Source organism: Electrophorus electricus, chromosome 21, assembly GCF_013358815.1.
Source record: "Electrophorus electricus isolate fEleEle1 chromosome 21, fEleEle1.pri, whole genome shotgun sequence".
NCBI classification, from domain to species: Eukaryota; Metazoa; Chordata; class Actinopteri; order Gymnotiformes; family Gymnotidae; genus Electrophorus; species Electrophorus electricus.
Window position 1 is genome coordinate 5034205 of NC_049555.1, and position 16675 is coordinate 5050879.

Sequence of the window (16675 nt, forward strand, 5' to 3'; positions counted from 1 at the left end):
ACTGGAAAAGCATATGGGAGAAGGAGGCATCACACAACAACAAGAGCCAGTAGTTGTTGAAAGCAGACCACAGCGACCTCCACGAACAGGATCCAGTAACCACCATGCTAACAGACATCCGATAAAAGGTCTCAAGCATGAAAAACAAGACAGCTCCATGCCCTAGCATGATCTTTGCCTACTGGCTGAAGAACCTGTCTGCACTCCTTAAGCACCTGGCAACACAAATCAACCAGCTGCTAATGGATGGAACCCACCCTGAATGGTTAACTGAAGGCCAGACAGACCTGATCCTAAAACACCCCCGGAAAGGAGCAGTTCCATTCAACTACTGGCTGATAACCTGCCTCTTCAGAACATGGAAGCTCCTGTCAGCATCACTGTAGCTAAGATAAGTAAGCACATGGCTCAGTACATGAGCAGGGCCATAAAGGCATTGGCAAGAACACTGGTAGATAGAACAATCACTCGAGACTATAAGACCAGACAGACCAACCTGTGCACCGCCTGGATTAATTACAAGAAAGCCTCTGATTCAGTGCTCCACACATGGATCCTGGAATGCTTGAGGCTGTATACCATCAACCTTCATTAAGAACTGGAGCTGTCGAAGACAACCCTAGAGGCCAACTGCAAGCCAATAGTAAGAGTCATCATCGAGTGCAGGATTTACCAAGGAGATGCCCTGTCCCCGCTGCTGTTCTGCATTGGCCCGAACCCCCTCAGTAAGATCATCACCAAGAGTTGGTATGGATACTGGCTATGGAATGAAGCAGCCATCAGCCACCTCCTGTACATGGATGACATCAAGCTGTATGCCAGAAGTGAATGAGACATTGATTCACTAATCCATCTCAACGGGATATACAACAATGGCATCGGAATATCATCCAGACAGGGTAAGTGTGGCCGTATAGTTAAAGCAGAGGGAAGGTGGCTAAAATGGAAGGAATCACACTACCAGAAGGCAACAGAGCAGATGTTGAAGGCAGCTACAAGTACCTTGGAATCCCACAGGCAAATGGGAATCATGAGGAGGCCACAAGGAAAGCAGCTACAGACAAATACCTACAAAGAGTGAGGTCAGTCCTGAGAAGTCAGCTGAATGGGAGAAATAAGATCCGGGCTATCAACATCTATGCTCTGCCAGTCATCAGATACCCCGCTGTCATAATAAGCAGGCCTGAGGAGGAAACAGAAGGCACTGACATCGAGACAAGGAAACTCCTCACAGTGCATGGAGGGTTTCATCCCAAATCCAGCACTCTAAGAAACTAAGCGGAAGGAGGGGGGGGCGAGGACTAGTGGGCATCAAAACCACTATCCTGGATGAAACAACCAAGATCCAGGGGTACGAGTATGATTCTGAAAAAAAGTATCCCAGTTTGTGAAGTCATCCTTAAATTACAAGCAGGGTATTTTATGGTCTTTTAGTTCCTCAGGCCAGATCTGGGGATGTAAAGTTTTGGGCCATGTGTCCTTGCAGAGTAATAAACCTTCCTTACTGAGTGGCTTTGAAGGTCTGATAAGGGAATTGAGTGCTCTTTTTAGTAGAGTCAAAAGAGTTTTGGTGCTGGTAAAGAAGGCCTCTCGGAGGCCCGGGGTGAAGGTCTGGTCAGGCAGTAGGGCACAGACTGGTATTCCAAATCATCTTGATAAGGAGACCTTCTGCGAGGGGTGTTAGGGTTACCTTAGGGTTTATTGCAGTCGTAGGAGCAGGGGCTGCAGCTCCCACTACACATGGCAGCACAGGAACAAGCACTGAACATGAGATCAATAGAGGCTGGGATCTACCACACTAGGCAGGACCCCAGATGAAGGCTGTGCTAAGATGTCCCTATCCAAGCACATATCCAGCACATAACAGCAGGTAGGGTGTACATGGAACACTATAATCAAGTTGCTGGCATAGTGTACAGAAACATGTGTGCTAAGTACAGGCTGGAAGTTCCAAGTGGGCTATACCCCAAATGGTAGTGGAAAATGAATATGCTAAGATCCTGTAGGACTTCCAGATATAGACAGACACAATGGTAATGGCTAACCAAACGGCCATAGTAGTGGTGGATAAACTGCAGAAGAGAGCAGTAATGATAGATTTAGCAATACCATGGGATAGCAACATCAGGAAAAAGGAACACAAAAAGCTTGAGAATACAAAGGGCTGAAGGAAGAGGTGAAAAGATATGGAGGGTGAAGGCAATTGTGGTTCCCATGATAATTGGAGCACTAAGTGCTGTGACCCCCAAACTGGGAAAATGGCTCCTACAGATCCCAGGAAATCATCAGAGATCTCGGTCCAGAAGAGGGCAGTCCTGGGAACAGCTAAAATACTATGCAGCCACTGGTAGAGGACCCGAGCTTGAAGGAGATAGATTGGCAAGAGGGTGTGTGGGAAGATATAACTAGATAGATGGAGTCTATGATAAAAAATTTTAATATTACATTATAAAGAATGTAATTGTTAGGAAATTAAGGGCATATTTGATTTTAAGCAAATCTGCAACTGCTGATGTAAATTACAACTGTTTAGGTCAATTAGAAAACATGACCATTAAATTCTCTTACATTCGGTATCAAACTGTCTCTCATTCACTACTAACTCTCTCAAACTCACTATCAAACTATCATTCACAATTAACCTCACTCACATTCACTACCAAACAGTTACTATCAAACTATCTCAGTCACTATCAAGAATGCCAAAGAGTATGATATTGAGAGTGAGAGACTATGATGGTGAGTGTAAGAGGTTTGATAGTGAGTGTGAGCGGTAACTTTGAACAATGGCCTAAAAGGCCTCTTGTACTTGCCGGTCATCACACACAAGGACACAATATATATTCCTACCGGATGTGGATGGGTTATATAACACACATTCATGGACTGAAAAGGCTAGGGCCTTCTAACCACTCCCAGTTTAGAACCTATTTTAGCTCTGAGCAGACACTTGCATTTCGTAATTCCTACAGAGAAGAAGAGGGGAACAGATAGATTAAGACAGGCTTTATTTATTTTTAATTTTGTTTTTACTTGCACAGTCATGGCAAAAGGTTTTGAGACTGACCCAGTTTTTTTTTTAGATCATTTTGCCAGGTGTTTATACTATAGTGAAGTACAATTATAAGCATTTCATAAGTTTTTCAACTTTTTTATTGACAAATACATCAAGTTTAAGCAAAGACTTTATATTTACAGTGTTGACCCTTCTTTTTTAAGACTTCCGCAATTCACCTTGGCATGCTGGATACCAGCTTCTGGGCAAAATCTTGAGTGATGGCAACCCATTCTTGCCTAATTGTCACAAGCTATTCCTCTCCCCGCTATTCACGTGGTTCGGCCCACCGCATGCAGTGGGAAGTCTTGTTTGTCTTGTTTGTAACCACACCCTCCTTATTAGCACACACCTGCACATGGTTTAGTGTTGTTTGTCTATATGTATTTAAACCCCCTGCTGGTGTGTGCAGTGTTGTCAGTTATTGATCATGTTAGTGTTCGTATGCACGTTGCTCACATTGCCTTTGTTAATGTTCACATCGTTAACGTTAGTCGTACGTGTATTCATGTTTAACGTTTATGTTTTATGTGAGTGCCTTTGTCTTCTGTGTTTTTCAATAAATGTCTGTCTCAGTCGAAGGAGTCTGTATGTCCTGCTCCTTGCCCTGCGGCACTCCGGCTGTTACATAAATCAGTGCTTGGAGTTGATCACAGTTTCTGTGTTTTTGTTTGTCCACCCTCTTTTTGAGGACTGACCACAGGTTCGCAATGGGATTCAGATCTGGGAAGTTTCCTGACCATGGACCCAAAATTTCAATATCTTCTCATGGTTTCTCCTACCACTGGTATGCTGATGACATTCAATTATTTCTTTCTTTTCCACCCTCTCACACACAGGTCTTCAGCATATTTGATTGACATTGCATCATGGATGACAGCTCACCACTTGAAATTCAACCCCAGGAAAACCGAGCTTCTATACATCCCAGGTACTCCCAACCCTTACCATGACCTCACAGTTTCCTTTGAGAACTCCCTGGTATCACCATCCAAGGCTGCCCGTAGCCTGGGCATAACTTTGAACAACCAGTTATCGTTCTCAACTCATGTTTCAAATCTAACCTGGTCTTGCAGATTCCTCCTTTGTAACATACGAAGGATTCAGACCTTTCTCTCACAGGAAGATCTCAAAGCTAGATCTCAAAGCTAGACTAGTGCAACTACTTGCTGGTCTTCCTCCAAGAGCCATCAAATCTCTATAACTTGTCCAGAATGCAGCAGCACAACTGGTCTTCAATCTTCCGAAGTTCACACGTTACTCTGCTGCTGCGCTCCCTTCTTTGGCTTCCAGTAGCTGCACCCATCATATTTAAATCCTTGATGCTTGCCTACAAAGCCAAAAATAGACCAGCCCCTTCATACATGAGGTCAATTGTCAAAGCTCGATCCGTACCTCGAGTACTTCAAACCGCAAGTACAGCTCGGCTTGAAATACCATGCTTCAGGTCTCATTGAAGACAAGCATCAAGACTATTTTCTGTCCTGGCTCAAAGATGGTGGAATAAACTCCCACTTTCTGTCTGGACAGCACTCTGCTTGCAGTCTTCAAACACAGACTGAAGACCCATCTATTCGTGAAATATTTAAATGCCAACTGATCCTGCTCCTATGTTGACTGACTAAATTATTACTTATTGTAGGGTATTGTTTATTACACTGATGTTGTTTAACCAACTCAACCACTCATTGTTTATTACACATCATTGTTTAAGATAGACATTATGTATTTTGTACTTCTAGGCATCAGCAGTGATCCCTGTATTTCTACAGTATTCTAGATCATTTGTATATTGGACTCTAACATGCTGTACTGGCTAGGATGTATTCAGTGAGTAAATGACAAAGCACTTTTATAAGTTGCTCTGGATAAGAGCATCTGCTAAATGCCATAAATGTAAATGTAAATGTTTTGTTCACCGAGCCGCTTGGCTATCATTTTTGTCTTGTGACATGGTGCTCCGTCATGCTGGAAGAAGCATTGTTTATCACCAAATTCTTTGGAGACGTTGCTCTTGGTGGATATTTTTATATCATTCCTTATTCATGGCAGTGTTCTTGGGCAAAATCTTCAGCAAAACCATTCCTAAGTCTGCTCTTCTAATCAGCATGACAGAGTGATATCTGCTGCCTTGTCCTCGTTAACACTTGAGCTAACTCTACTGAGCTAATGAGAAGATTACTGAAATGATGTTAGCAGGCCATTTTGTGGCAGGGCTGAAATGCAGTGATTTTTTTCATGGCAAGGAATGACTTTGCAAGTAATTGCAATTCATCTGATCACTCTTCACAATCTAGAGTTGCCACCATAAAAACTGAGGCAGCAAACTTTGTGAAAACCAAAATTTGTGTTAGTCTCAAAACTTTTGGCCATGACTGTAGTATCATATTGTGTACTCTGAGATTTTTCACAAGGTTTCCAGTGTAGCCAGCAACCTCTCTAGATGTGCTACATGTAAATTTATCAGTTAAACATCTATTTTTTCATATATAAACTGATTCCTCCTACTGCTAATCTGCTATACAGATGCACTTTGTTTGCACATCTGATGAAGGACCTCTGCCCAGAATATTCTGTTTCTCTGGGAACACTGTTTACATGACTACAATTTTGAATATTTTTACATCTCTTACTACAGTACACTGCAGTAACTAACCTGCAGTTCCTTGTGTGTGTGTGTGTGTAAAAGACATTGCTCAGTGTTCCTCTTCCTGTCACCTTTATGGCTCGCCTTCTCTTGCAGAGTTCAGGACAACCTTTGAACTGAGCTTATTGGAGCTTAGTGGATCTTAGTGGAGATTTGCTCAGCCCATGGCCGAGCTTAATATGGCAGTTATGAACACAGCTGCTTCACAGTGCCACTAAAGAGGAACCATGACACCACTTCATAATCGTTACACACACACACACATTTTTCAACCCCCTCATCTATGAAAACAGGGTGTGTTCTGTGCAAAGAAATTTAATCCCGCCATGTTGGAAAGGAGATCAGGGAGAGGCAGAGTGGTGGAAAACTGAGCTGACCAAGGAGGGGCTCCCTAAGTCCTACCTACGTGTAAATACTGTTCTACCTTCTTGTTTGTCTGCCTTTGTTTAGCCAGGGTAAACAAAGCCCTGTACAACAGGGCTCATGTGCGTCAGCACACTCACACCCAGGTTATGTGCTGATGAACTGGGAAGGACACCTGACCAGTTAGCGAGTGGAAGTCACTCCAGTACGGCAAAGTGGCAGACTCATCTGACCGGCACTGTCCCCAAGATGCGTGTGATCAGCATAAACCTGAACCCATCACGCATTCAGAAACAGATGATATAAGTATGTGTGCACCCCACTTGCTTGACTGAAATCAGATACTGAAAGGCTATGCAGAGTCTGTGACTGATATAAAATATAAAGGAAATATAAAGTCACATATTCTTTATGATGTGTGTGTCTTTCAGGATGATGGTTAAGGAAGCTAACAGAAAAAATGCATTAATCCCATATCTTTAGGATCAGAACAGATTAGGAACAGGGTATTCTTTGTTGCTTTGCTTTTGCTAACACTGCAGAATGTGGTTGTTCAATTTAAACACCTTTTCTAGTAAGAAAAATAAAAGGCACGGATTCTCACAGGAATTTAGTCAAACCTTTTTTTCATCTAGTAAATCAAAACTTATATTATTTCCATGACTGAATTAATATTTGTTTTAAACTCTCCAAGTAAATAGACACATCACTAATTTGACTTAGATTTGCACAATTCAACCTTTTGCACATAGTTCAGCTTTAAACCTAGACTAAAAAGTAAATTTTTTAAAAGTACAAAAGTACATTTTAACTTTTTAAAGATGCATTCTTACTGCTATTAGAACTGATTTAAAGTAAGCTATGTTAAACTTAAAAAACTGGCCATTAAGGCTCCAGTAATTTTTTTCTTATACACAGTCTACGATATTTAATCTTATCCTTAATCTTATCTAAAACCTTGTTGATTAAACTGTACAAATGTTTTTAGTTCTGAAAATATTTGTTAGTGTGTGCAGTAAATATTCATAGTTATCTAATGTAAATAAAACAACATAACCATCAAATGTACCAAACGATAACAATGGTGAAAGCCAAGATCAATAAGAATGTTTAATAGGAAATCACAGTGTTTAATCCTATCTCCACCTCTTTCAAGCTCACATGGGTCTCTTTGATTAGCTTTGCCCTTGTTCACTCATCCAACCTGAATGGATCGCTTGATGTAGGCAAGGACTGGGTGACTTTTGCTTCTTAATGATCATTTTGACTGCTCTGTGGGATAAAGCCAAAATGTTTTCATTTCAATCAAGTGTTAGAAGTTTATTTCTGGGCTAATAAGGGTGACTGTGACTTTCTCTACTTACTGCACATATTTATGGTAAATTAGTATGAGTATTTTTATACAAGCTTTATCAAATATATTTATTTTAAATAAAGGAGTATTTTTTTCTCTCTCATTCAGTAAGCAAAAAGAGGCTGCATCAGCTTATATTGACTTTGCTTTGGATCTTCCTCTCTCTCTAGTATTCAAAAGCAATAGAGTCTTTCAAAGAGGTATAAGTGCAATAGGATGAGTGTTTGGACCTTTTTCCTTGAGGTCAGAATCTGCTTAATTAGCTGGAGGAATGACAATCTTAAGCAAGAGACATATGAGGTTCCAGGGCTGTACAATGTGGTTTACCCCTACAAATACCACTTCATCCTGGACCAGCTGGAGAAGTGTGGGCAGCATAACCCATTTTTGGTGCTGATCGTTCCTGTGGCACCTCACCACATAGAAGCACATGGGGAAATGACAGCCTGGTCCAAGAAGGAGTGGTGCTGGTTCTGTTTCTACTGGGCTTACCAAGCAGGAAACACTTGGAAGCTCTACAGGCGCATATTCATCAGGAGAACATGCACCACCGGGACCAGGTTATGTAAAGCCTGTTGCAACATTAGCCTCAGACATTTCTAGTTCAGCAGGCTCCGCCTCCTCACCCTGACATTGGAGTGTATTTGTTCTCAGTCATCATTTGCAATACGGTCAGTGCAGCTCTGAGCAGTTCCTCATGTGTCTATACTAGAGTCAATTGTTGAGCTTGGTTTTAAATTACAACTTTAGATCCTGTTCCTGGGCTGGATGAAGTTCTGTGCTGATGGTGACTCCTTCACTCTAGGCTTTGGCACTCAAGCAACTCCCTTTGTTTGGTAGAAGAAAATAAATACAACATTTGGAACGCTGTCAAAACACAGGTGCACCATTAAAGTGACGAAGTTGTGAGAGATGTTATCTACACTAACAGAAGATGGAAGCCTAAAACACTGCATGCCAGTTGGGACCCAAAGTCAGAGTGCACCTAAAGCAAGGTAATGGTTCTGCTTTGTCAGAAAACAATGTAGGGAGGATTTTTTATTTATTTATAACTTAAATTATACCTTAATTAATGTAAAGTTACTTTAAACATGCATTTCAGGGAGGTTTGCAGACATTGCAGTTTACCAGTAAAACTGGAAGGTGTACTTTTTTGCGAAAATGCAGCCACTCCTTTGTTTGGCTCACTAAGAATGTTTGCTGTTTTTAAAGGATACAAGTATAGTATTAGCTTGAGGTCTACTTAAGAAGAATAAGATGTGGAATATTTAAGGGGCTAATTTTGTGACAAAAGTATTAAATATAGTTACAAGATCTGTATGTAAAATATTAAGTATCAGAATTTAAAATTATACATTGTGAATAGTGAGGATTAAATCTATTTTTCCTCATGCAATACCTTGCATAGGGTATGGCTAACAGGACGGAATGAGCAAAGACCTCCTAGTTGATATTACAATATTTGGTTACCAATTTGAAACAATGTACTTTTAAAGTTAAATACTTATTTTTTAAGTGTTGCAATTTGATAGTAAGACATTTATTGCCAATATACAGAAGAATAAGTTTTTAAAAAGTGTGAAACTGAAAAAGTGAATTAATAAATTACTGTAATAGCAGCAGAAAATACATGATTCTCTATAGAAGTTTCTTTATAGAAGCTGCTCCCACTAATAGGATTGCTGGGTAAAATATTGTTAATAGAATGCAAGGGGGTGGATGGCTGGGCTGGTGGTAGGCCCTGATGGAAGATCCACATAAAAACCTTCCATTATTATGTCAACACTTATTCATATAGGCAAAAAGCGATGTTCTATTCAAGATCTAAGAATTGCCCATTTTCACCCACCCCAGTTAACCAACAGACATTTAAAATATCAGAATTCAAGAGCAAAGAAAGGATACCAAAAGCAAAGCATTAAAGAAACTGGTGTAAAAAAATGCAAGAAGACTAGCAATTTAATAGTAAAATAGAGATTTTGTTAACTTCAAAGAACAAGCAATATATTTAATTCTTATTGTTTAGAATTTGTATAGAAATTATATGTACATTTTTATTCTTAAAAGGTATACTTTTCTTATAAATACTGCAATTTCATAATTTCAAGCAATTTATGGGTGGGGTTGGGTATGCAACCATCTTCCATTGTATGATGCCAGCTGGCTTGTTTAGTCTTGTTACAAGATGGGAAAAATGATTATATTTCTCTGCCTTAATCACACAGCAACCTTAAGTGGGAGTGCACCTCATTAAAGTACACAAGAAAGAAGAAATGTGCTTTGACTTTGTTCTTGATAGTTGGGACAAATTTCTTAGTTTATATTACCTTCAGTACTCAGTCCTGGGCCAGAGAGAGGTTTCAGCTCTGGATCAACGATCAAAGATCATACCATGTGGTTTACCCCTACAAATACCACTTCATCCTGGACCAGTTGGAGAAGTGTGGGCAGCATAACCCATTTTTGGTGCTGATCGTTCCTGTGGCACCTCACCACATGGAAGCACGTGCTGCCATTAGAAAGACATGGGGAAATGACAGCCTGGTCCAAAAAGGAGTGGTGCTGGTTCTGTTTCTACTGGGCTTACCAAGTGGGAAACACTCAGAAGCTCTGCAGGCGCATGTTCATCAGGAGAACATGCACCACCGGGACCTGCTGCAGAGCAACTTTATAGACTCCTACAGGAACCTGACCATTAAAACCATGGTGATGCTGGAATGGCTGACAGAACACTGTCCCCATGCACACTACGCAGTGAAGGTGGATGCCGACATTTTGCTGAACATCAAGGGTCTAATGAAGATGTTGCGGAGCCCCTACGTACTTCAGAACAACTACATCACTGGCCAAGTGTGGTATAACAACATTGTCATCAGAGATCCAGCCAACAAATTTTACATACCCTTCAGTGTGTATCCCCACTTTGTGTATCCACCTTATCCTTTGGGCATGTGCTACATAATGTCTATGGATCTGCCAAAAAAGATTCTGCAAGTGTCGAAAGAAATTAAACCCATATTCATAGAGGATGCATATATTGGCTTGTGTCTTGAACGACTCCACATAGCTCCTGTAAACCCTCCAAACCCTGCACAGTTTGTGGTCAGCCCACCATCATGGTACAGTCGCTGCTACTATGCCAACCTTATTGCTGTAGTCACAGACAACCCTGATGAGCTGGTCTATTACTGGAAAGATATTACCAAGTATGGCAGTCTGTGTTGATGTAGGCAGGAAAACCCTGTAAAGTGATATTAAATGTATTACCTTGTAGTATTACATTTAATCTTATCTATTTTTACTAAAATATTGAAACTAAGCAAAAAGCACAAAGCACACAATTTTAACAATTAGATAAAAAAATTGAAAACTTCTGCTTTTGCAAGACAAAATGCCATGAGTTACACTGATCAATCAACAACAACCATCTTAACTAATACAGGAATAGTGTTCTAGGGAATATTAGAAACACAAACTCTGCAAAGGTTTTAAAATCCAGATTAAAATCATACTATTTTAGATTAGATTAATATTTATTATGGAGTGCATGTGATCTGTTTTAATGAAGTGTGAATTTTATATTTTGAAATATGTAGAAGCAATTTCAGCAGTTTACAATTCAAGTACATAAATTCAAACCCAAATAGTACTGACATGATTTAATACCTTGAACATGAACTAAGTAGGCACACATGACAAGTTCACAGCATAGTAATACTATAGTACAAGAATGAAACTGGCAACAAGATATTAACAGCAGATCCTTTAAATCCTGTAAATTGTGAAGTGGGGCCTCTATAGATTAGATTACATATCCTACAAATGCTTGATTGGACTGAGATTTGGGGTATTTGCATATCAAGTCAATACCTTGAATTCCTCAAATTATTCCTGGACAATTTTTGCAGTGTGGCAAAAACCAAGTATCCCCTGGACACATACTTGGATTATATAACAAACATAGTCTCACACACTCCTTGTCCTTCTCATGCACTCCCTTGTGAGAGCAAACCCAGGCATTCACATACCCCTGCATGCTTACACATGCCCGCACACATACATACACACACACACAATCTCACTCAAGTTTAGCCTGTTTTGATAGGATTCATTTTCTCTTGATATTTACTAATCTACAAAAAGGCTGTTTTATTGAATCCTATTGTTTGATTTGTTGATACTTGGATACTGATAAAAGCCAACACACTATCATTAAATTCTTAGCCTTCAGAACTTGGTGAGTTCAATTAGAAAATTGATATTAATTATTGACTTAAAAATACATTTTAATATTAATTAGAAATAAAGTTTAACATTATTTAAAATGACAATCATTTTAAGGTGCATGTAATGTTATGAGACTAATTACATAATGACATTTATATCCCAGCACCTACACTACTTTGAGTGAACACTTCCATCCCAATGCTTGCTTCTTCTTCAGGGTAGGAGTTTTCTGTACCAGCCACACTACCATGATTTCTCTCTCCTGGATTACATGGTCTGGAGTGTATGATCACCCTCAAATGGACTGTACTCCTTTTGCTTTTGTTACTGTGCCATTGACATTCTCTGTGACATTACATGTGTCTGGACTGTGGCTTGGAACCAAGTCATAAAAATCAAGCCGCAGTCCTCCTCCTCCTCATCTCTATCTGGTAATATGGGTTGTTCATTTGTCCCGAAATGACCTCTGAGATGACAGACAGACATGTATTCGCCTCTGCCTCACCTAATGGGAGGAAGATCACTGGAAGTAAGACAAACAAAACGGAGGAAACCCAGTCATCTCATGCACTGTAGTTATAGAGGAATGTGAGAGTTTGTATTATCTGTGGCCACGGCTCTTTCAATCGTGGGGGTAATGAGACTTCTATGAGACTACTATGAGACTTCTTTACATTGTAAGCTTTAAGAACTCTGACACCAATCTGCTCTCAAAGTTGGCTCCTTGGTCATGCAAGATGTGTTATAAACACACACACACACACACACACACACACACACACACATTATATATACATAAAATTTTTTTGTAATTGTTCCACAATTCTTAGGATGCCACCGGTGCTGTTTGGTTGTTGCTGGCGAGAGTATGGGCTAATTTAGTAAAATAATGCATTGCAATTAACACCACAATAATCTCTCCATTCCTTCCTTCAGGTGACCAAAAATAAATGCAAAGTAATTCCAAGGGTGCACTAGCCCCAATGGACACAAACGGAGATCTGATGACTAGCTGTCAAGATTTACTGGCCATACACCATTTGTGTTTCAGGACATAACCTTTAACTCTCCCAGTATGATCCTTGCATTTCATATACAGGACTCCCATTTTTGTACTCCAACTTTTTCCAGAGTCCTACTAATCTCTATACATCTGTAGTTTCAAATTATCGATCATGCTGTGACAGTCTATATTTGCTTTCCATCGTAATAGATGACCTAGAAGACGATCCCATTAGTCTTTTGTTTTTTCCTGAGATCTGAGTGTGAAAACCGATCATTTTCCTGAGCCAAGGAAAGTTCTTCCAACTACACAGAAAACAAATGTCCGACCATACCAAGCTGCTTGTGACTTCAAGCACACAGTGTCCCAAGAAAGATTCAGGGTTGGCTCATATTCTTTTTGTGGAACCTTGAAGACAAGGGAACTTTGTGGAGGTCCCACCTCAGTGGCAACTGTGAATTGGCAGTATGCTCGCAGTTGACAACTTTCCATGTTAAATAATGAACACATTTACTACATGGAATTTAGTTTTGCTGGACAGAGCCCAAGTGCAAAACAAATACCTTGACTTTCCACTGATGATGTTGCAGCCTCCTTATCTTTAACTAACTACCAGGTTGGTGATCAGTTGACAGCTCGGTTGGGCAGCTCTTTAAAGGGGTTTCACCTGAGTGATGAATCATGTATATACACAGCCAGTACTGTAACTGTAAATGTTTCTGGACAGTCATCATGTGAGAGGGCCCAGTAGCTGGAGGCATGGTACTTACAATTTCAAATGAAAAAGGTCCAAACATCAATAATGCTACAAAGCTACCGTAATAGCAGAGCTGCTTCTGACTAACAGTCTCAGTATAACAGCTCTTCTACTGTTAAATTTGGCCTCAGGACAATTCAGACCGGTTAAATACCTTAAGTATGTGGCAATGGCAACACAGAGGAAGCAAGAGGCGTGGCTGAAGAATAGTGCTCTTTACTCTCCATAGCAAAACAAGACAAGACAGCAGGATGTAGCATAGCACCCCATCTCAATGTGTCCAAGTATAGTCCACTAATGTGCAGCACTGTCTGCTGGGACCTGTGGGTTTAAATAGTGAGAAACAGACACAATGGACAGTTGAGTTGAATCAATATGTGGGTGATTTAGAGCTAGGCAGGTGCTTGCTATTATACCGAACCGGAGTGCGTGTGTACCTCCTGCAGGGAGACAGGCCAAGGGTGACAAAGTACTTGTGGAGACAGTGTGACTTGCACAAGGTGTGGCAGAGTTGTAAGGCCAGGCAAAAGATTTACTGAGTTCATATATATGTTCACAAGATAGCCTGACACGTCAGGGCCTGTAGACTTGTTAAGAGCTATTAAAGAAATATATGAATCTGGCTAATACTGTATGCTATGTTTATACTGTGTATAATATATGTATGTATAATGATGAGGCTGATCAACTATTCCTAGAGTCTTGGGTGAAGCAGGGTTAAGATGATGGGTAAGAGGCACTTCATTATTTTGTCTTTAGTACAGTCTTATGGACAGGCTCAGGTTACCATTTACTGTAGTCTTTCCCTCCCTTGGGACAACTGGTCTGCCACGGTACTCGCCCCTTCCACTGGTCACGTGGTATGGCCCACTGCGTGCAGTGGGAGTTCTGCATTAACTGTGTATTTATACCCACGCCTACGTTGTTAAGTGCACACCTACATCGATTTAGTCGTGTCGTGTTTGTAGTTATTTAAACCCTTGTCAGTGTGCATTATTGTCAGTTGTTGGTCCTGTTTGTGCCTCTGTCCACCGCCACCATGCCTGCGTTTGTGTACACCGCTTGTGTTAGATGTGAGTTCTGTAAACGTTTGTCTGTCGAGCGAGTCTGTACGTCCTGCTCCTTTCCCTACGGCACTCTATGTATTGATGGGTGAGTGTGAAGCAATAGTATAAATTGAATCAACTGTGTTTAGATTGGCTTCTATAAGTGGAAATAAGGGGAATATCCCCTTAAGATATACTGGAGTATAATACCCGAATAGTTAAGAGGGAGTTCTTTTTTTGTCAGTTCAGTGTGGTGTGTGTGTGTGTTTTTAAACATTATATTTTTTTTAAATATACATTTTGTCACAATGTTTGTCATTAATAGAAATAAAAATACTATCATTTTATTTTTAATGAATGGATTGTGTATGTATTTGCATGTATGTATGCATGTGTATTGTGTGAACAAATCGAAATATATGTAGTAATACACCTGGTCTTGAGTCTGAGTAACAACTGTAAGAGCAGTGATTTACGTATGGCATTCGACTGTCTTGTCAACCAGCATGTTTTATCACCGTGTGATATCTTTTGCTACAGATACTATACAGATACCAGGTCAACCCATAGGCAAAGTTGACAATAAGCTCTCTGTACAGCTTGTCATTACCGACTGTGATTTTGAGCCAGATGTTGATCAAAACTCAACGGAGCAAGCGAAGATGGTTGTGCCTGATAGTACTGTTGACTAATTAAGGGAGTTGTGATGACTGAGTTTGTGGAATGTGTTTTGTTGTCCATTATTTTTAAGGTGTCTTGGGAAGAGCTAATAAGGAAACAGAAGCATGATAGTACACTGCAGAACCTGTTTTCACTGGTAGTTCCTGAGGAAAATCCAGATAAGTCATTGCCATCCTTTAACCTTCTGCAGGAAGGTTTCCTTTTGTAGGAAGTGTTATTCAGAGAGTCTTTAATCAATGAAATGCTTCAGGTTTTCATACCTTTTAAATTTAGAGAGCTTGTACTAGAGTTGTCACATGGTGGGATATCTGATCACACCAGGATGAGGAAACGATACATAATGCAGAGATTCTTCTAGCCAAGATTATAGAAAGATGTGACTACTCCAGCCAAGTCTTGTCACACGTGCAGTTACAGGCAAACCAAACCAGAAAGTGCCTCTAGTGCTACTGTGCTTTATTCCTGCTGTGTCTGTTCCATTTGAGAATCTGCTCTTGAATTGTGTAGGTCTGCTGCCATGGTCAAAAACACTACAGCACTATCTTCTCACTACTGTGTTTCAATCTTCACATTATCCTGCAGTGTTCCATTACAGCAAAAGCAATTTAATGGTTTTGATTAAATTCATGTCCATTTTTGGTATCCCAAAGGTTATACAGCCTGATCAAGGGACAAGTTGTATTTTAAGACCATTCTCAAAAGCCTTGAAGTGCAGTGCATACCATCTGGGGAGAGGTTGAATGCTTCTATCAGACCCTGAAGACACAATTAGAACCAACTTCTAATATAGTAGGGTTTTAATTCTACAGTTCTTCCAGCTGGCCATTACTTATTTCTGAGTCTCCAATATCACTTTTGTTTTTTTAAGAATCACCTGACCATGTGATTATATGGGTATCTTTTGAGATTGCATCTGTGACAAGCACAACAGAGGCAGCTTGGACTGCAACTAATTTTATTACTCTAGAATGGTAACAGAAAGGACATATCAGCAATCCAAGCCCATCTCTGGATATATGCATAAAGTTAACCCAGGTGGCAAACTTACATATTTAAGTATTCAAGTTTGAAATAAATTGTTTTGAAATAAAATGTTTTAGAACCTAGGTTACCCTTCATTAAATAATTAGGGTATTTTAAATAGTGACATGGCAATTATGTTAATAGCACTGCATACACTCCTCAATGTCTAGTTAGCAAACAGGGTGAAAAGTTCCTGATGGCCATCACAATAGGCTAAAAGGTGATGTCAAACATTTGACATCCCACGGTAATTAGGGAGGTAATGCTACCCAGCGGAAGTTTTTCCCCTAAAAAAGGGGGGAGCGGGGGCACAGACTGATTGGGGTGCCTATGAAACTGGGGGGGACATGTATCCCCCACCCTCTGTGCCCTTGGTAATAGTAACAATTGTACTAGTGCACAATTTCTCATCCACACCTTATAACCACTAGATGGAAGCAGAGGCAAGCAGAGTAATCAGGGAAACTAAGCAATAACGTGAAGTTAAGTGACAGCACTGGATGAGAGTGTCCAGGTTAA

The 16675-nt window shown here is 40.3% G+C and overlaps 1 protein-coding gene across 1 annotated transcript; it reads left to right on the forward strand.

Annotated features, from left to right (window-relative positions):
- The first annotated feature begins 358 nt into the window (after nt 1-358).
- LOC113580692 (beta-1,3-galactosyltransferase 2-like) lies at nt 359-10644 on the forward strand. Its single transcript, XM_035521145.1, has 3 exons — nt 359-395; nt 597-747; nt 9753-10644. Exons 1-3 carry the CDS (start codon nt 359-361, stop codon nt 10642-10644), a joined length of 1080 nt encoding a protein of 359 aa, XP_035377038.1.
- The last annotated feature ends 6031 nt before the right edge of the window (nt 10645-16675 follow it).